General features: G+C 37.1%; 1 protein-coding gene across 1 annotated transcript in view; it reads right to left on the bottom strand.

The window, feature by feature from the left end:
- Nucleotides 1-224: 224 nt before the first annotated feature.
- Nucleotides 225-22,682, bottom strand: part of LOC122804780 (prolyl endopeptidase-like) — a 125,366-nt gene continuing 102,908 nt past the window's right edge. The window contains exon 6 of the mRNA XM_044075297.1: nt 225-528. Coding sequence (XP_043931232.1) covers nt 225-528 — 304 coding nt within the window. The remainder of the gene's footprint in view (nt 529-22,682) is intronic.

Genomic DNA, 22,682 nt, shown 5'->3' with positions numbered 1-22,682 from the left:
TTATAGATTGTAAAGCTACAAGCAACTTTATTCCTCCACTTCTAAAGACTTGAGTTCACCGAGGACATCAATGCCTTAAAATTCTAAAGTGTTAATATGAGCCTGCTCAGGTCACAGAAACATGCCAAATACATTTCTCTGCTGCTAAGTTAAATACTGAACATAACTCAGTGCTCCACTGCAATGACTTATTATAGAAAGTGTTAAAATGATAGAGGTTAACCCTATGACTGTGTGTAAGGAAATATGTTTAAGCTAGTTCTACAATGATGTTCTCTTCCATAAAATATACTGTTGTGTAATAAAGTTACCTTATATGATATCTTATTGCCATAAGTAGTGACAATATACAGCTCCTTATTCCCATGCTCGACATGATAGATGACTCCTGGGGTTCGCTGCTGCACAAGCTGGGGCATGTCAAAAGGCCGATGGCAGTTTATTAACCAAACCTCTGAGGTACTCTTGCTGTTGCAATTGATTGTAAGAAATCTTCTGTCTTTAGTGCAAGAAACTTCCACAAAAAACCTGAAAACATAGTTTGGAGAATTGAAATTAACTTTGTTTTTCAAGCATCTGCTTCCTCTTAGGTTGCTTAAGAATACCAGCAACCTATATACAGTTTACTACCAGTAACATTTCCTTATAGAAAACATTACTGAAATTGACATACAATTACAGTACCAAAGACACAATCTGTGTCTTGCAACAGAAATGTTTGTTACCTGTGGCTAAATCAATGAAAAAGTAAACACAAATCATATCAACATGAAATGATACTTAATGCCATGATTCATACCCTAAAGCATTCTTTTTTTCTCTGAATTATATAGTTTGAATTAACAACTTCAGATTTCTGAAACTAACACAAGATAAACAATAGACCTTTGACAGAATCAAATTCAACAACTATAGTATCCAGAACAAGGATGTCAAACTCACAACATACGGGCAAATAAATCAGTAGTTCTGAAAGACTGAACTTCCAGAGCTCAAGCACTGACTACTGCCATCAGTGGTATATGAGTCAATGGGTGCTATTTATAGTCGTTTGCATATGTGCACAGTGCATTACTTGTGCTCTAACGTAATGTGATTCACACTCCAATGTTGTGCATGTATGAACCATCTAAAAGTCAAAAGAAAAGCTGAGTGCATAACATAGGTTCATAGGTGTGTACTAGGCTAATGGCCCTGGAGCCTTTACAAATTTAGCCCATAGAAGTGCCCTGACATTGTGCCGCCTGACGTTAGTTCCCAGTGCCTCTATCAAGTAGAGCCACTGGATTGATCCCCGGGGTGAAATTTCTACTTCCCATCCATTCATCAAGATTTCTCTTGAAGAGGGCCAGTGAGGTACTCTGCTTGACATGTATTGGAAGTCTATTCCAGAGCATGGGCAGTCTCTGGGTTATGAAGCTGTCCCTCCAGCATGCTCTGTTGATTGTGGTAATGAAGTTGAGGTCTCTGGAGTGTGTGGTGCGGAGGCATTGGGATTTCTTTAGATGTAGCATTTCTAACAGTGCTGGGTCAGACATGGCTTTGTAAGTTAAGCAGGGATCGCCTTTTAGTAGACGATATGAGACAAAGAATAGCTGGAGTTTTTGGAGTCTGTCCCTGTAGGAAATGTGTTTAAGGTCTAAGATCCTCTTCATGAGGTCCTTTTGTGGCCTCTCCAGTTGTTGCAGGTGTCTAGTGAGGTACATGCCAAATGGGGCATTATACTCGATGATTGGTCTAATGAGGGAAGAATAGAGAGAGGCGATAACCTCTTTCTTCCTGGATGCAAAACCCTTGGTAATGAGATGTGTCACAAAGAAGGGCTTTCTGACCACAGTGGCAATGTGGTGGTCGAAAGAGAGGTTGCTGTCAACCTGTGTGTCCCAGATCTCTTATAACAGCTTCAGTGTTCAGTAGGCTCCCATCGATGTGGTAATTAGTGAGAACTAAGTTTATCCCAAAGGAGATGACAACGCATTTTTTGGCATTAAGCTTAAGGCCATGGTTTTGACACCAGTCATTGATCTCAGTGAGGCCTTTCTGTAGGATGTCTGCATCACTTGGGGAGTTAATAATGGCTCCCAGCTTGCAGTTGTCTGTGAACATGGTCAGCCAGAGTCCCTTGGTGTTGGCCTGGACTTCTGAGAAGTAGATGCCAAACAGGAGAGGACTCAGGACTGATCCATGTGGGACTCCACTCATGACATGTCGGCAGTCTGACTTGGAGTTCGCTACTTTCACACTGTGGGTTCTATCTCTGAGCCAATTTGCAACCCACCTAACAATATAGAGGTTAATGCCTAGTTTGGTGAGTTTATCAATAATTCCTGAGTGAGGAATGGTATCAAAGGCCTTGGCCAGATCAAGGTAGGCTGTATGAATTTGCCTTGCCTTCATCCACAGCTCTGGTGACTGACTCAAAGAAGTCAACCAGGTTGAGCAGGCATGATCTACCTTTCACAAAACCAAACTGTGTGGGATCTAGAGTTTGGAGAGTCCCTATATCCTTGTTAATTAGGTCCATGATGATGTGCTCCACAGCCTTACATATCAAACTCGTCAGGCTAATGGGGCGATAATTTCCAGGGTCTGTAGTCGCTCCTCCTGTACGGAGAGGGATGACTGTACCAGTGTGCCATTTGGTAGGGACAAAGCCTGAGGTGAGGCTGTGAGTGAACAGGGCACACATATGTGGTGCCAGTTCACTTTGCAATTCATGTAAAACACAGCCAGGGATATTGTTGGGTCCCATGGAAGCTGTATTCTTGGCCTTGGACAATGCAGCTTTAACCTGTGGTGCAGTAATGCTGGGTGCCTGGCATTCTTCTGGTATTGAGATTGGTCCTTTGGGGGGGGTAAAGTTGGCACTGAATCTGTTGGACAGTATGTTGGCAATATCTGCTGGCTCAGTATAGGATGTACCATTGTGCAGTAATGCAGAGCAAATCTGGGTATTGCTGTGGAGATTCTTGATATAACTATACAAGGCTTTGTGGTTTTTAGTGTCTGCCACAATTATGCCTTTATAGCTGACTTTGGAGGGTTTGATGAGGGATCTCAACTTTTTGTTGAGGCTAATAAGGGAGTTTTTCCAGTCTTGGGACTTCACCTTTTTCTGCAACAGTTTCTTCCTTCTTTTGTAGAGTTTATGAATGGCAGGGGACCACCAGATTGGCTTTCTTTTTTTGGAGGAGAGTGTCTTGGTTCTGTTGGGTATGGCTAGTTCCATGCACTTATGTACGTGTTCGTATAGTGCACTGGTTGATTCGGCAGTCATGCATCTATTTTCCATTGACATGGGTGCCGTGAAGTTAGCCACCTCTGTTTTTAGGAGTCCAAAGTCAGCTTTGGAGAAGTTTTGCATTGTGGATACCTTTATGGGGGGTGTGGGTGAGATGTGGATTTACATGGTGATTAGTTTGTGGTCGGATCTAATCAGGGAGGAACTGACTAATGACATGTAAATGAGTGACAGTTTGCAAATATTATGATGATGAAATGTTAAATGAGGTCCTTTCCCATCTTTTACAATTCAGAATCACAGAATGATAAACAAGCATGTAGTGTGAAGATAGGTTATAAAAGGGCAAGCATTGCTGGTTTGACAGACCTTGCAGTTGGCAAAGATGCTTGTCTTTGCAGTAAACTTAGTAATTAACCACATCAAGACACCTATTGTCACTGTGCAGCAAACCTCGCCTTGCAGTGCTCGGCACCAATGTCGAAGGTATTTCTGGTGATGTATTACCCAGTACAGTTTTGAAGACCAGCAGATTGTTGACCAGTTTCTTGGGGGAAAGGGTCATCATAAGGGCTTTGGTGAAATTGCCTGACCCACAAACTGGAAGTGGGGGAATGCATAGCCTGTATGTATAAGTCTCAGTATACTTGTGGTATGGACTTCCACAGAAACTGAGGTCACTTTAGGTATCTCCCAGGCTTTGGCCTCTAGAATACTGCAGTAATCCTTGATGATCTTCTAGCCCACATGGATGAGCATATCTATTTTTCACAGACCACAGGAGAGGTACTATCATATATGCTTTGCACAAAGTGGTACGTTTCCCCTGAAGTGTTCGGTGGTATAAAATATACCCATGTGGCTATTAGGGTTTCACCTGGCTTACAGGGAGAAATGCACCTTAACAGGAAAGTCTACTATTCTATCAAATGGTAGGAATTGTGTGATACAAGTGGGTGTATCACCAATGTCGCAACCCAGCATCCTTGTAGTGCCCATGATTTCCATATTTGGTGCACAAATTCACTCTACCACCACTTTCTACATAAACGAATACCACACGTGCGCCTAGCTGGTAAATACAGCACAAGTTAGAAACATCCCCATAGGTAACTCCATAAAAACAGAAAGGTGTACAGTATAGCCACCTTATCTCTATGTTCCTTTTCCCTATTATTTTTTCAGTTGATGCAGGGTACACACTTGAACCTCGGATTACAATGCCAGTATGGAACAATGATACACCACCACCCTGCCAGAGACCCATACAGTCACTGCAAGATTATTTGACTTGGTTAAAGCTCAGTTCCATTTGTAGGACGAGTCTGTGAGAACCCTGCTGTATGACCCAGCCACTGTGTGAAAAATGTTCACTGCAGGTTACATACTGCACTATATGATTCTGATTCAGTCCAGTACATCAGTACTACCACCAACACCATCACCACCACCAGTGGGACCTGCCATTAGTTGTACACCTCCCACCCATGGAAAATCTTGAAACGTAGCAGTGAGAACAGTTATAGCAGGCAAACAGAAGGCAATAGCATGGCACCACAGGCTCAAACACTGCAGACAACAGCACAGGCAAAACAGTGGTATCTAGTTCAGAACTGTGTGTGACAGTGTAAAGTTAAAAGATAAAACTGTATGCATGCAGTCTATGCTGTTCAGTGCATAGTCGATGCACACAATACATCAGGCATTCTCTTATACTGCATACAAAAATGTACAGCTAACAGGATTACAGCCATCATTATTTGCACAGTTGCTACTGGACAAAGAATTATAGTGCCAGGCACACCAACAGGCAGAGGACTGAGATGTAGCATGGCTTTTTTGACTATATGTACTGCAAATGTACATGCAGGAACACCCTCATCATGTGTGTGAACATGTACTGTGTTGCACAATTTTTTTGATCATAGCCATGTATGCTGCTGGCTTATACAAGTGCTTCCGGTTCACTAATTGAACTCAGAGATTTTTTTTTTCTTTACTCTCCACAGTTAGCAAGAGAAGTACAATTTTTCTATTGTCATTTCTATTCCTGTGCATAGTTAAGCCTCTCAATGGATGAACAGGGTTTTATTGTTTTTTTTTCCCACCTCTGCAGGTGCCTTGCTTCATTATTGGCACTGCAATGTGCCTGCTACTGTCCATAGGGAGGATTATGGGGCAGATGCAGGACATGGAGTGTACAGTTTACATGTGGCTGGATGAAGGGATTGTTTACCAAACGCGAGGATATTGTACTTTTACCTTAAGTTTTAGCCCATTTTTTGAGCACCAGTTGTTGATGGAAGTGCAAGTTCCAGCTGCAGCTTCTTTGTGTATCAGAGGGAGAACTTGAGGATACCAAATTTGCAGGCATCTGCAAACCTAACCTGGGTAGCCAGAGATCCCTATTTGTAATATGGAGATATGCAAAGTATGAAGCCCTGAAGAACACCAAAGGTCACCTTCCTGTTTACTGAGGCCGCACCTGCCTCCCTCACTACATGGGTTTTATACTTCAAACAATTTATTTATGTAAAGGTCAATCAGGAACTCATTCAGCTTATTATGTTAGCATGTGGTATGGAGTTAAAATCCTTAGTCTGGTTGAAGTAAGCTGTATAGACAGCATGTCCATTGTCCATGGCTTGTATTACTCTCTCAAAGTTGACAAGATTCATTAGACAGGATCTACCCTTTACAAAGGAGAATTGCTGTGGAATTAAGCCTTATAACATTTAAGTCAACAATGATGCGTTCCATAACCTCTGAACCTAGTACTGATAAATGATTCTATGACAGCAGGCTGATATTGGAAGGAATGTGACAGTCAGTGTCCTGCCTCAGATCATATTACTGATAGCACAGCTGCTGAATGACTTGGTAAAAAATGACAAATCATTAACCAGTGTATGCTGTCCTTATTATTCATATGTATGCACGTGTAAGTGAAGTACTACAGGTGAGTGTAAGGAACGTGCATTGGGTGATAAGTACCATGTGATGTGTCTGTGCCTGTGTGTTCTAGGCCCACTGACAATTCTTTTTTTTTACTCAGATAATTTTTATTTTAAAATATATAAGACAAGGAGGGCTTGTTTACAATTAAATAACAAAATGGTTAATTGATGAACTATGTACAATATTTACATTTAGCCTGACATGAGTACACTTTAGATAGCAACAAGTTTGTACAGTAGATAATAAGTCATAACATACAGTATACATGTCTTCAGGAGGAGACCGATTCCAATTGTAAGGTGTCAATCGATGACAAAACTTTGTTCCACGGATTATTAACTAATGGCTTAGGGAACATTCTTAGTTCTTTGATTTTTATCTCCATTAATGCTGTCTTCTTCTGTAAACACAGAATGTCCTCCGTGGTAGGTGCTGTGTTAGAGTTACATTTCCTAGTTATGCATTCCCTAGCTATTGCTAACACTGTCCACAGTAGATATAGGTTAGATTTATTCATAAAAGGACCTTCATTTATATTCAATAAAATTAAAGCTTTAGTCATAACAAATGTATCTGTATAAACTGCTTGTAAGAAATTATTAATATCATACCAAAATGTTGTAATATTCATACAGTCATAGAAAATATGAGACCAATCTGCTTTAAAAGCCCGTTGACATCTCCAACATAACCCACTACTGCAAGAGTTGATTTTTATAGGTTCATAGGTAGGTACTAGGCTATCGGCCCTGGGGCCTATTTAAGCCTAGCCAAAAAGGTTCCCTGGCTTTCACCACCCAAGAAAATTATTTTCCTGTGCCCCTGTCAAGCAGTGCCGCAGAAGAGATCCCCTGGGTGAATTTTCTACTTCCCATCCAGTTGTCAAGATTTTTCTTAAAGAGGGCCAATGAGGAGCTTTGCTTGAGATGAATGGGTAGTTTGTTCCAGAATATGGGAAGTCTCTGGGACATGAATCTATCCCTCCAGCAAGTTCTGTTTATTGTGGTGACAAGGTCTAGGTCCCTGGAGTGTGTGGTTCAGAGAGATTGGGATTTCTTTAAGTGTAGCATATCCAACAGCTCTGGGTTTGACATAGCTTTGTATGTTAGTCAGAGATCGCCTCTGAATAGGCGATATGCTACGGAGTAGAGCTGGAGTTTTTTGATATGGTCTGCATATGGTATATGTTTGAGGCTGGTAATCCTCTTAGTGAGGTATTTCAGTGGCCTTTCCAATTGCTGTAGGTGTCTTGAGATACATGCCAAATGGGGCACTGTACTCTATGATGGGTTTGATGAGGGGTGTGTAGAGAGGAACAATGACCTCCTTTTTTCTAGAGGAGAACCCTTTTGTGATGAGGTGTGCACATAGAAGGATTTCCTGACTACTGCGGCGATGTGGTTATCAAGGGAGAGACTGCTGTCCACCTGTGTCCCGAGGTCTCTTATCACACTTTCAGTGTTTAGTGAGCTACCGCCTATGTGGTAGTTCATGGGTACCGAGTTTTTCCCAAAGGGGATGACAATGCATTTCTTGGCATTGAGCTTGAGGCAATGACTTTGACACCAAGCATCTACTTCTGTGAGGCCCTTTTGTAGAATGTCTGCATCATTAGGCGATTCTATTATGGCTCCCAGTTTGCAGTCTTCTGTGAACTTTATTAGCCAAAGACCTTCTGTGTTGGCCTGTACTTCAGAAAAGTAGATGCTGAACAGGAGAGAACCCAGGACCGAACCTTTTGGTACTCCACTCATCACTGGTCTGAAGTCGGACTTGGAGTTGGCTACTATTACTGTGTGGGTTCTGTCAGTGAGCCAGTTGGCCACCCATCTTGTGACATAGGGATTTATGCTCAGTTTAGAGAATTTATGTATAATTCCAGAGTGGGGGATGGTATTGAAAGCCCTGGCGAGATCAAGATAGGCTGTGTGCACTACCTTGCCCTCGTCTACAGCTCTGGTGACTGCTTCAAAGAAGTCAATCAGGTTTAGTAGACATGATCTACCTTTTACAAACCCAAATTGAGTGGGGTCCAGAGTTTGGAGGTTACCTATGTCTTTGTTTATAAGCTCCAAAATGATATGTTCCATGGCCTTGCAGACCAGGCTCGTCAGGCTAATGGGGCGGTAGTTTCCGGGGTCTGTGGTGTCAACCCCTTTGTGGAGTGGGATAACCATCGCAGTGCGCCATTCAGGAGGCACATAGCCTGAGGTGAGGCTATGATTGAACATGGTACTTAGGTTTGGTGCCAGTTCGTTCTGTAGTTCATGCGGTATGCAGCCTGGGATGTTGTCTGGTCCCATGAATGCTGTGTTCTTGGCTTTGGAGAGTGCGGTCTTTACTTGTTCATCCATGATTACAGGGGCTTTGCATTCTTCCGGTATTAATATGGGCCCTTTGGAGGGTGAGAGGGGGGTAAAGTTAGCACTGAACCTATATGCCAGGATGTTGGCAATATCGGTTGGTTCTGTATATTTAGTGCCATTGTGCTGTAGCTCAGAGCAGATCTGAGTATTGCCATTGAGATTCTTGACATAGTTGTAGAATGCTTTGTGGTTGTCTTTGGAATCAGTGGTGACTTTATTTTCATAACTGGCTTTGGAGGATTTTATGAGGGATCTCAGCTTCTTGCCGAGGCTGACCAGGGAGTTCCTCCAGTCTTGGGATTTTACTGTTTTTTTGCAATAGCTTCTTCCTTCTGTTGTAGAGTTTGTTTATGGCATGCGACCACCAGATTGGCTTCCTTTTTTGGGATGATAGCGTCTTGGTTCTGTTGGAGATGGCACGATCCATGCACTCGTGTATGTGCTTATACAGTGCATTTGTGTAAGATTCAGCAGTCAAACCTCTATTTTCTGTCTGCATGGGTGTCGTGAAGTTTGCCACTTCTGTCTTAAGAAGCATGAAGTTGGCTTTGGAGTAGTTTTTGACGGTGGTTTCCTTAATGGGGGTGGGGGGGTGGGAGGGGGAAAGCTTCACTTGTATCAAGATTATATCACCCCAGAAGGGACTCGAATACACAATCCCTGGTGTAGGAGGCCAATGCCTTATCCAGTAGGCCACCGGGGCCTTACATATTTTTTTAATTTTATCGGGTGTAAGAAAGATCTAAGAAAAAATTTCCAATTAAATATTCTCCAATATTGAGAATAAGATGTTAGTTTACCTGATAGCAGTATGTTTGATTCACTTTCTGATGATAAAGGTATCAATATTCCTTTAGTAATACATTGCCAATAAGTTGATTTAGGGTCTGCTTTATAATTTTTTATTTTATTATATAAACATGAGGTTTCATTCTTCACATTTGCATTATTATATATAATTCTGAATAGCCCACTTATACATTTTGGAGGATTTTTAAAAGAAGAGTTATTTATTATTCTACATAGAACCTTGGAGTATGTCAAAACATTCTGCAGTAATAACCAGTCATGAGAAGTTAATCTAGGGTTGACGACAAATATTGTGCATCTAAGACTTGTTGATTTTTTTATCCAGTGCTGCCAGCATATTACATTCTTATGTTCCCAAGAAGTAAAGATATCTCTATGCATCTTATCTGGAAAGTTATTAGTAATACTGAAGGAACTAAAATTATGAAAAAAAGCTTTAAGTCTATATTCACATTAACACATTTTCTAAAAATATCAAACAGATGATTAATTAGATTTAATTTAGTAAGTTTTGTTATATTATATTGTAGGTTTAAACTCAGTGAATACCAAAATTTATTATCCTTGTCTATAACTAAGGTATTTTTTGACACGTTGTTTTCATTTGTTATTATAACTGAATGCAACAATTTCCAGTTAGGTGTGTAATTAGGATTTATCTAGTGTATCGCAGTAGCCCTTATACAAGATTTGATATCTGGAAAGTTTAGTCCTCCTTGATCCCATCGTCTAATATGATGTGACAATGCAATTCTATTTATTTTAGGGTGCCATAGAAATCTTAACAATACTGATGTTATTTCCTTAAAATAACATTTCTCAGGTATTAAAATAGCTTGCACTGCATACAGAATTTTAGGAAGCAGTACCATTTTTATCAGTTGTAATCTACCTTTGAAATTTATAAATATATTATTCCACTTGTTCACCAGAGTATGTACTGTATCAATAATCTTTCTATAATTAACATTTAATATTTCATTTATGTTTCCACTTAGAACAATCCCCAAATAATTTAAGGTGGTGACTTGTTCGCCAATGATGTGATTCCTACCTACTTGTATTCCCTTTTTTTTGTTCAGCAAGAATTTTGATTTCGATTTATTAAAATGAAGTCCTGAGATCTTATGAAATTTCTCTATCAATAAATCTACTTCATCTAGTACTTCTTTTGAATTGGGTAAAAGTAAGAAGTACATAATCAGCAAAGAGCATGATTGTAGAACTATATTGGTCATATATATCTAAGCCTTTTATCTTTGGGTTGCTTTGTATTAATATAGCAAGTATTTCCATGGTTAATGCAAATAAAATGGGTGACATGGGATAACCTTGTTTAGTACCTCTAGTAATCTGAATTGCCTCTGAAGTAAAGGGTCCTATTTTAACGTAAGCCAAGTTATTTTCATAGATATTCTTTACAAGTGTAATAAAAGAGAGGAGAAAGTCAAATACACTTAGAATTTTGATGAAATTATCCCAATTTAAGGAATCAAAAGCCTTTTCTATATCCAATCCAATTATCAAGGCTTCTTGATTTTCTCTATTTAAATAATCAATTAATGACAGTATCCTTTTTATGTTATCGTGTGTGTCTATAATGTATGAATCCAGTTTGGTCATTATTGTTTAGTTTGGATAGTTGAATTTTTATTCTGTTTACCATAATTGACATGAATAATTTATAATCATTATTAAGCAATGATATTGGTCTATAAGAACTACAATAGCTACAGTCCATTTTCTTTTAAAATAGGGGTGATTAAGGAATATCTACATGAGGGTGGAATTATTGTAAGTGTTTGGATTTCAAGTAGTGTTTTATGCAACAATGAAGTTATGCATGTGGAAAAAAGTTTATATATTTCTACTATTAAGCCATCTATCGCTGGGGCCTTACCAGTTTTACTTTTTTAATCTTATCTGTGTTTTCCTTGTGTGTAATAAGTTTTTGCAACTCTGTTTTTAATTCTTCAGGGATTTTTTTAATGTTAGGAAGTATAGTTACTAGGTTTAAATGTTCCATTATAGTGCTTTCACTTTTATAATGCTCTGTATAATGATTTTTAAACACATCTAAAATATCACCTATTTCCTAAACTTTCTTACCTTTCCCCTCATGTAAGATGTTAACAATAGAATTAGCTTTAGATTACATTTTCATTTTCATGGATAGATTATATAAATGCTTAGGAGAAGTAGCATAAGAGTTTATTTTTAATTTTCCATGGCTAAGTTTTATGGATTAATATTTCATTGTATTTTTTATTTAGATCTTGTCATTTCTTTTGGTTTTCAATAGAGTTAAAATCCTTTTTAGATTTATGTAGTAAGAGTTGATTTTGCAGTTCTTTTAGTTCTGATTTCCATTCTTTAATTTTATTTTTAAAACAACTAAAGATTTTACCATATATATATATATATATATATATATATATATATATATATATATATGTATATGTATATATATAGGCTTTTAGTGAATCCCATACCATAACTATGTTTACATCTGGTTTGCAATTAATATCTAAAAAGAGTTGGGAGTTCAGTGATTAATCACTGCTTAAATTCTTTAATTTTGATAATATACGAAGGAGTTCTAGAGGTGAGTGTTAATCATTTAAAATACATCTGAATATTCAAGACAAGAGAAGCATTGTCTGAGAAAGGATACGGGATTATTGGGAAGGATACGATTTTTGAGTAAAGTGATCTTGGGAAACATATATTTTATCTATTCTGGTCTGGGTGCCAAATATATAATCTTGATAAGAGAATAGTAAAGAGCTGCTTCCTATATTGTTATAAGTGTCTCTTAATTTTAAAGCCTTGGTCCATCTTTTTAGGAGTTTTGCAGTAGATGATAAACATCGAGATTTATTTGTGGTTTCAGAAGTATCAGTGATGCAATTAAAATCTCCACCTATTATTAGGTTTCCTTTAGATATACTTGCAAAAAGATCTAAATGTTTATTGACTGTTCCCACCCCATACCAGGAAACCAATATAAGTTTACTAATGTCCACATTCTGTTAATAAATTTCAATATAACAATAGCTATAAGACCATCACTATCTTCATGTTTGTGTATAATTTCAGGGTTTAGAAAATTCTTTTTCCATAAGATTGCTACCCCCCTAGTATTTGATTTATATGAGGAACAGGTTAGAGTCATGTATTCACTAGGATTCCACATGAATTTGCCATTCTTTTTAAAATGTGTTTCCTGTAAGAACATTATTTGAGCTCTAATTAATTTTAGATATTTAATAGATTAGATCTCTTATTTGGATTATTTAAGCCATTAGTATTTAAAGATAACAATGTAACATCCATATCAGGTTGTTTTTAGAGAAAGGGTTGTTAAATTATTGTTTTTTAATATATTTAATATACAAGTATCCTTCTCTACTACTAATTTTATAATAATTTGTAGACATCCAACTATCTCAGTCAACAATATTTCCTTCAAAATGTCCAATAAAAATAAACTTAAGTCAGGCTTACTAAAACTAAATATGAATTTAAGTTTTAAGGTAATGACTGAAATTAAACTAGTGTAGTTTTTAACCCACACTCAACATGGAATGAAAAAAATTCCTAGCCCAACAGATAAAAATAAATCTGTTGAACCAACCTCTCTAGCTTTCTTTTCCATTTCATCTGAGCTCCATAAATAATCTGTAATTATTAAAGGAGACTATTTTGTACATAGGGTGACGTATGACATTTTATTATCACCTTATCAGGATACAAGACTTCTTTAATAGATTAGTGTTTGTATCAAAAGTAATCTATTAAATCAAAATCAGTGATAGCATATGGATAACTGATCTTTTATGTGTCTCACATACAAAAATGAAAGATTAAGTTTGATAATCTGAGGTTCACGAAAACTTTTGAGGAGAGATATTTAACTAATAAACTACTTACTATTAGTATTGTACTTTTATCTTTAGTCAACTTATAAACTTAGTAATCTTTCTTTTTGGAAGTTATTAAGATGAGTAATGTGTCATCTATCATTACCAACTGTAACAACACGTGTTTCTGAGTTAAGTTCATTATTAATCTACATCGGCATACCATCTGGCCATTCCCATTTCTTTCTATATTGAGTATAAACAGTAAGTGAATTGCCCATAAGCAGGTGTAAACATATACATATATTATACTATATTAATAATGCTCCAAATTATACTTATTACAGTATAAGAATGACTGCTTCCTCAGCATTACCTTTTTTCTATTACTAAAACTCTTAAAGTAGTTTAATAATCCCCCCCAATCATTCTATTGAAATAACAAACTGTGAGATCCTGTGCAAATGTAGATATACGTGCGGGTATTAGTATATATATGAATGTAGGAAATATGAGCTAAATTTGTATTGTTCATATGTGACCAACTATTTGAATTAATTATATGAACATTCCTGTATATACACAATATGGCTCAACATTTCTCTCCTATCCTTTACAATTTTCAACAATATCACAAGAAAATAAGTCAGTCAAGTAATTGCTAAAAGAAACCCAACAAATGACATATTACTATTAATAAAGTTCTCATCATATACTGGCAATCAGAATTATTCAGTAGTATATATCTACTAATGTTTGAAAATGTTTCAGTCATCTTATGTCATTACTATGTGGCATTTATTCAAACATATGTAACAATCAATTACAACTAGGGTAACATTAGAAACAGTCAGATCAATGACTTATATAAGCATCGAGAGAATTGTATGAAAACATATCATTCAATGGTATAAAACATATACAGTATATATTTGCAGTAAAACATTGAACTTCCTACTTTTATAATGACTGTAGAATTGATTAAACAAATTACAGTTGCAATCATTTCTACATGGTTTTGCATATATCTTTTTTTAGTGAGCTATATAGTGACCTGGCAGGGTGTCTAAATAATCTTTGCAAACACATTTAGTTATATTTCCTTATTCCCATGAGAAATTTAACAGCCAGTCATTGACTTTGTTACCTGTAGCTATAGAAACCCTAATCAAATATTGCAGCTCTGTGAAGAGTTAACTGAAAAAACTAATCCAGCTCATGAGCTTCTCAAGCTCTGAAAAGCTTCACCTCGGATTACTCACGAGAAAATTGTTTTCCTGCTTTTCCACTTTTCAAGCCAAACTCTTTTAGCATTCTTAGTTGCGAACATCCCCAAAATGAACGACAATTCTGGCATCTCCATGCACATCCAAGAGGCAACTCTCCCATGCTCATCCAACCCAAACACATTTTGCCAAATTAAATCACGAAGCACAAATCACACAAACATGCTGATATCATCAGAAAGCTATCAGTTACCAGTGTTTTACAGTCGCATCCTATGCCATTATTTGATAACATTGTAATTCTCTCATCCCATCCCACTGCCCATAAATATGACACAAGTCTTCCAACATGTACAACCAGGGCATGAAACTATTCAAATATTACAATCCAAACTTACCCCCATCTCATTCTCTTTAGCCACTACATAGCACCACATCCCGATCCTCTCTAACAGAGACAGGCAGTCAGAAACAAAGAGCAGTCCTCGTACATGAACCAAGCAGCCATCGGCAGCATCAAAGTCAAATGCAAATGAGTGTACTTATCTACACAGGACATTATTGTGCCGTGACAAATCACTTGTACAATAAACATATTCGGACTTCAATTTGTGTGTTATTTAAGACCTACTAATTATGCTTACAGGATTTAACTGTTTATTTTACTAACATTACGATCATCCTATATAGCTTATGATTTTTTTTATCTTTCACAGCAATAGCTACATCCGGCTCACATGTACTACTACAAAACAGACAGGAAATGTTTTTTTTTTCCTTCCTCTCCCCTCCCTTCCTCCTTTTCCCTTTTAGCGTGTAATAGGGTTGCGTGTGCTCTTTTTATGAGGATCGCAGCACACAACCTAATTACATTATTTAAAGATTTCAGCACCACACAAAGCCAAATATTTATCACAGTATAAAAGGCTCGTATTTCATTCAAAGCACTAACTTCTTCAGACATCATTCGCATTCAATCAGTGCAATTACGAATATTGGGTGAGGCTGAGAAAATCACAACAATGTACAGGCAGTCACTACCACCCAGTCCTTCACTCAGCAAATCTATACAGAAATGTTGTACAAATTCATCTTGGCTCTTAAACAACATATTTCTCCAACTCCCAGATTAACTAATCACAGACCCAAATAGGACAGTATTTATTAATGACGATATTTCATTTACTAATAGTTTTGATTAAAAAATCATAAGCTATATAGGATGAAACTTAACTATTAGGGTTTGTTTACCTATTTTAGTCTATTTGAATTAAAGGGATTAACTATTCAGTTTTGCCATTAAATTAAATGAGGTAAAAGGAGAAAGAAGAAAGGAAAGATCAATAATAAAAATAATTAAAAGTAATACTTATGGAGAATGAAATATAACAAAACATATCTTTTTTCTTGCATATATGCATTTACATATACATACAAGAATACAGTTTACATTTAAGGTTATAAGTTAGATATATCCATCAGTTATTAATTAAATTGCAGTAGATGTTTTGAGAGACTTTGCTGGAACAGCTATATTGGATTCAGTTTTTTGTTTTTTTCTTTTTTACATCAGTCCAGGAATTCTTGTCAGTAGTTCTCTTCAAGGAAGGACATGCCCAAACCATATCTTCAGGAATAGATATGATATTACTGTTTTTAATGAATAAGGAGGCTTCTTCCAGGTTGCTGAAGGTTCTCATTTCATTTAAATATAATATCTGGATTCTTGCAGGAAAAGCCAGCTGAGATTTAATGTTGTTTTGCTTTAGTATCTTAATTAGTGGCCATGCCTTTTTCCTTTGTTCCACTACTTTAGCAGAATAGTCGTTATCAAATCGTATTAAGTTCTGATTATATTTTAAAGGGCTTTTCCTCCACACTGTTTCAAGTACTAGTTCTTTATCCATAAATGATAAAAATTTTATTACAACTGATCTTGGTGGTGTAGAAGACGAAGTTGAAGCTGAATTTCCAAGGCTCTGTCAGCCCCTTCAATGCCAAATGAGAAACCCTCTTTAAGGTCTAATACTTCTGGAATCCATGAGTTTAAAAACAGAAATGATGTCTCCTCCCTCAGTTTTCTTCGGCAAACCAAAGATTCTGATGTTTGCCCTTCTGTCCCTGTTTTCTAAGTCATCCACTTTGTTGAGAAGCCAAATGTTTTGTTTGAGGAGAATGTCTTTTTGATTTTCTTCTTCCTTGAGTATTCCCTCAATAACATTCAAAGAAGTTTCTGTGTTTATTATTGTAGTCTGATGTTGAAACATTTCTTTAAATACATCTGTTTGCTTTGGACAATTCTGCTTTAGATTCTGCAAGTTCTCTTTAAAGTCATCCATTTTCAGTGACAGTTTTTGCAGTGTAGTAGTCACTAGTTGTAGTTCCTTTTTTAATACTAGATCAGAATGAAAGTTCTTCAAGTTGCTCATTTCCATCAGTTGTAATAGTCTCCAATATAATTTGACAGGAAAAATCTTACAGAAATCCACCAAAGCTTGTATGTTTATATTTTACTTTTTCATCTATCTGTTCAGGATGTTTTTGTTAGAAAAAAGTTAAATAGTTTCCTGTATTCTAAACTAGTTTATGGAACTCTGAAAATCTGCTGCCTTCAGTTAGCCATTCAGGCTCATTTCCACCAGTTGTAATAGTCTCCAATATAATTTGACAGGAAAAATCTTACAGAAATCCACAAAAGCTTGTAAGTTTATATTTTACTTTTTCATCTATCTGTTTAGGATGTTTTTGTTAGAAAAAAGTTAGTTTCCTGTATTCTAAACTAGTTTATGGAACTCTGAAAATCTGCTGCCTTCAGTTAGCCATTCAGGCTCCGCCCCCCTCCCCCGCCCGACAATTCTGATGAACTTGTTGGAGAGACATTCACAAAGGTATGCAGCACTGCTATCTGAATGCAATGTGTTAAAGTGTCACTGACTTGTAGATGCCTTAAGTCTAAACTAACTATGTAATACTCCTTACTAGTACCGGAGAGAAAAAGGAATGTGGCAGACTTCATGAAAAAATGTAAACATAAATTAAAAAGCTCTATCAATATGAATCATCCAAAAATATTCTTATTTTGCAAAACTGGGAAAAGAATAAATGTTGAGCAAAATTTGTAGCACAGGGGTCATTCCCAGAATACCGTTGTACCAACTGCTGTAAGTGGTCACACTGATGAGTCAATAACATATTTGGTAAAAGGACCTAATTATCAAGTCTACAGATAGAACATAACACATTTATTCAAGTAATCAGGTTCAGATGATTTTTAAGGCATCCATGAATTTAGACCTGCCTAATGTGATACAGACTTCAAACTTACAATGCCTTGTTTCATGTGTTAAAAGCTGAAAAGCCAGTTCAACAAGAAACCTCTCTTCATCATGATTCACTGAAGACCGATCATAATGTGAGTAACCTAGAAATATTAATTCCACAAGATTGTACCAGACCGGCTATGTCTTCATCTCAACATGCCTTCTCAAGATACGATCCTTTAATCAAAAGGATGAGAATAGCAGCCGTTATACAAAATGCAAACATGAAATGAATGAACTAACCCATTAAAGTTCTGTGAGGTATCCATAATATAGGATATACCTAGTACAGTTTATTATACATATTTAAGCTTTGTGTAATGCGTTCAGAAGATCTCTATAATGCTTCCTTTTTAAAGTAAGACAGTATCATGTATTTTGTTAACATGTGGGTCTATCATTGAAGGGCTGTTAACATCACACGACAGACTGTATCATGGAACCTTGACTACACTGCTGTTTAGAAAAGCACTTGAAGAGTAAACATCATGTCTTAATACCTTTACTTGACTATTTTTGTCTGTGTATACCTTGGTTATATACATTATGACAAAAGCTAAAATATACTTTTTATTAGCTAGATTGAATTTTCATAATTTTTGTGGAGTGGAAGCTTTTATATTTTTTTCTCTTACTATTTGCTCTGGGGTACAATGGATTTATGGATTATTTTGCGTGATAGGTTATTACAGCTAGGGAGGGCTTCTCATATGGGTAAAGGAACTGCATGTGGTAGGTTCCATGGAAATGTTTTGGTGTTTGTGGGACAAATTAAAGCAAGTACTAGTTTAGATATTTTAAGAACAGCCTAGACATTTATTATGGGAACAAGTGTTTTGGCATATCGGCAAGCTAGAAGAGCTTTAATGCCCGTGCTTGAAACATTTGTATGCATGTATGTATTAGATGTTGCTGTGGGGTTGATGGTTGTCAAGTAAGTCTTCATAAACAAGTAGATGGCCACTGGATTACTACATGGAATATGCTATTCAAAAGGATGCAACATTTCTGGAGTTATATCCAATTTGTTGATATGTAGAGTTCTACTTATTTAATTTTTTTTAATGTAGTGTGTTTGGTGCTGGTATCAGGCATACTGACTTGGGGAAAAGAATGGGTGAGTATGTTTTACTGAATTTAATACACTTTTGCATGCAAGATCTGTATTTGCTTTTTTAATTTATTTATAATCCAACAAATCACCGGAACCACCACGACAGATAAAAAAGATTTTATTTTATAACAGAACAAGCGCTTTCACGCACCTAACAAGTGCGCTTCATCAGGTTGCATTGAATAAAAGTGGATGTTCTCATTATATACTAAAGACACACCCTAATTAACAGGTATTTTGGCGGGTAAAATCAATTAAATCAATTTAGAATAAAAGTTATACACATCATTTGAAGAGGTTATGGTTAAACAAAGTAATATACCGTTCTCAAACTTTATAATAAACTATCCATAAGGACAGTACTATATGTTCATTTAAATGCATTTCATCTATGGACAAAGTAAACCTGAAAAGCCTAACTCTTATATACTTCATTAGCCATTTCATATTTACATATAATAAACATTAAAGAAAAATACATATAGAATAAAGAATAATAATTCTATAAGACTCAATATCAAAAGTATATAGGAATTATGCATGAGCCTATAGACATTCTATATAAACAAAACAAGAAAAACTATGCAAGTCAAAATTATAGGAAGAAAATACTGAAGTAGAAAAGGATCGAGGGAACAGATAAGGGTAGAAAGAGAAGATCGGAAAAAGGAAAGGGGGGGGAGGGGGTAAAGGAAGACACGTGGGTAGATAGGGGATAGAACGAAATAAGAAGAGGGTAAAAAGGAAAAAACGAAAGGGAGGAGTGGAGGAAGGGATGAAAATAGGAGAAGGAGAAAGAAGAAAGGGTAAAAAGGTAAAAAGGGGGGGAGGGGAGGGAGGGGAGGGGGGGAGGGGAGGCGGGAGGAGGGGGGAAAAAAGGGGGACGGGGAAAGAAGAGAATAGAGAAAAGAAAAATAGGGTAAAACAGGAAGGAAAGGAAGGGGAAGAAAAGTGAAAAAGTATCAGCACCTGAAAGGTGTGCACAGAGAAGGCGCTGTGAATCACAGCAGTATAAAACAACAGCTAAAAATTAACCTTTCACATTTCTGTAAAAATCAAGTCATAATTCATTCATCCAAGAAAAGTGGATACATCTCATTGTGGACCAGAATTCATTCAAAATTCATGATTAAAATAGCATTAGGGTATAGCAACTTTATAAAAAGTCCAAACTAAAGTCACAGAGGGCTGTTCATAAAAGCGCAGGTCTAATACTAAGAGATGTGTTTAGGCCAGGTTCTAAATGTGCCCTGAGTGTTAAAATCCATCTCAACTCATATAGCTCCAGTGTTCCTAGTGTATTACCTTCCCTCCTACTGGGATATAGAATCTGTAAGACCCTAAATCTAAAGGTATGGGCCGGAAACGACTGACAGTGTCTAGCTAAAGCATTATTAACATTCATTTTTCGTATATCATATATGTGGTTGTAGACCCGATCTTTGAGTCTACGTGTCGTCATGCCCACATAATAGGCTTTACAACATTCACATGTGGCTAAATAAATTACATTGGTAGTGTCACATGTGGCGTAGAAGTTTGGAGCAAACATGATACCAAGTTCTCTATTTTCATATTTCTGCTCTATCGCAATATACTTGCAAGTACAACATTTCTTGCAAGGAAAAGTTCCTTGCCTAAATTTGGCCCTTATGTCAGGTGGTATATACAACACTTTCTCCTTACACAATAATCTTTTCATGTTAAAGCAATTGCTATACCTAAAACTAGGATATTTACCTACCACATTCATCAATTCTTTATTCATACTAAGCAATTTCCAATTCTTGCTCAGAATCTCCTTTATATATTTGACATCATTAGTGTATTTGATATCATGGGCGGCCACGGTGGTGCAGTGGTTAGCATTGCCGCCTCACAGCAAGAGGTTCTCCGGTTCGATCCTCGGCTGGGGTGCCTTCTGTGCGGAGTCTGCATGTCCTCCCTGTGGTCGCGTGGGTTTCCTCCGGGTGCTCCGGTTTCCTCCCACATCCCAAAGACATGCTGCAGGTGGACTGGACACTCTAAATTGGCCCTAGGTGTGTGTGTGAGTGTGCCTTCTGTGGAAGGTTGGGCGCCGGGCTGGCAACTCGACACCGTAAAACTCCACTGCCATTCAATGTGCGGACAAGGTGATCCGCTGTGGCGACCCCTAACCGGGAAAAGCCGAAAGAAGAAGAAGAAGTGTATTTGATATCATATTGCACTATGCCCATCTGGGGTCTATTATGATGTCTATGAGGAAATTTTCTTAGACAAGTTTCATGAGCAGATGTACTATTATTTCTACAGCTCATGATTAATTGAGTGGGATATCCTCTGTTAATAAAGCATCTTGCTTGAAAGTCCAAGAGGCGATTACTCTCATTATCATTATTACAAAGCCTGGTTACTCTAGTCATCTGGTTCTTTACAACATTAGGAAAAACATGCCTCGGGTGCATGCTCTCATAATGTAAAATGCCGTTTTTCCAACACGGCTTCCTATATAAGGAAGTGGTAAACTCATTCTTATCATTTTTAGTTATAGTTACGTCAAGATAATCGACACTAGTACAAGAAAGCTCATAGGTAAAACTCAGAAAGGAGGTGGTTGTCCCCATATATTTAACAAAGTCGTGCAGAGAATCAGCGCTGCCATTCCAAAAAAGGAGGATATCGTCTACGAACCTCCTATAAAAAATGGCCTTGGTGGCAAAGTTCTCATCATTAAAAATATGTGACCTCTCCCATTGGTAAACTGCTATATTCGCATAGGCATTCGCACAGGGGGTGCCCATGGCTACCCCCCATGTTTGCCTATACATCTTATCTTGAAACATAAAGATGTTGTTGTTTAGTATCAGATCTAACAAAGTACAAATAACTAGTTGATCATCATTCTTGATACTATCACATTCATTTAGACAACTCCTAACAGCCTCTATACCAAACTCATTTGGTATACTCGTAAATAAACTCTTTATATCAAGAGTGACCATTAGGGTGTCAGAATTTATCTTATCAAGTAAGGAAACATCTTTAAGATCTTCTAGCAGTTTGAATGAATTTTTTAAAATGGTGGGTACCATTTCAACCAATGGGCCAATCTTAGATTGTACATAATGTGAGGCATTCTCAGTTACCCAGAGTTTTCCAGATACTATCGGCCGCAAAGGCGGCGGATGTAACCCTTTGTGTACTTTAGGCAACCCTTTGATTACAGGAATCAAAGGGGCCTCAATGTCAAGAAACTCATATAAGCACTTGTCAATACATCTCGACATTAAGAGGTCGTATATTGTATCATGAACATTCCTAATAATCAATGCAGCTTCTGTTTTATTTATTATTGTATAAGCAACATCATCATTCAGCATCTCATTCATTAGGCTGTCATAATAATTAGAGTCCATTATTACAACTCCCCCCCCTTTATCAGCGGGTCTGAATACCAGACTGTTATCATTGCATAGTGTATCCAGGCTGTGTTTCTGTGCCTCATTTAAATTCACGAAAAGTCTCCTGTGTCGCTTCACTCTAAAATACGCATAAAAGTCATGTTCACATGCTCTCTGGAAACATTCAACAGAGCTTGGTAGAGATGGCACAAAAGTGCTCTTTCTTTTCATCACTGTGGCATTGTATTCATGCATCGCATTAGCAGAATCTTTATAGAGGAGTTTAAGGGCCACTTTTCTAGTAAATTTACGGAGCATAATAAGGGTATCTGATAGTTCACTCCCTCTAGATGGAATGAAGGAAAGCCCCCTATTTAACACTGAGCAATCAACTTCAGTTAGAG

Source organism: Protopterus annectens, chromosome 1.part0 (assembly GCF_019279795.1).
Source record: "Protopterus annectens isolate FY-2018-M chromosome 1.part0, PAN1.0, whole genome shotgun sequence".
In the NCBI taxonomy this organism is placed as follows: domain Eukaryota; kingdom Metazoa; phylum Chordata; order Ceratodontiformes; family Protopteridae; genus Protopterus; species Protopterus annectens.
This window is presented reverse-complemented; position numbering and strand designations above follow the sequence as displayed.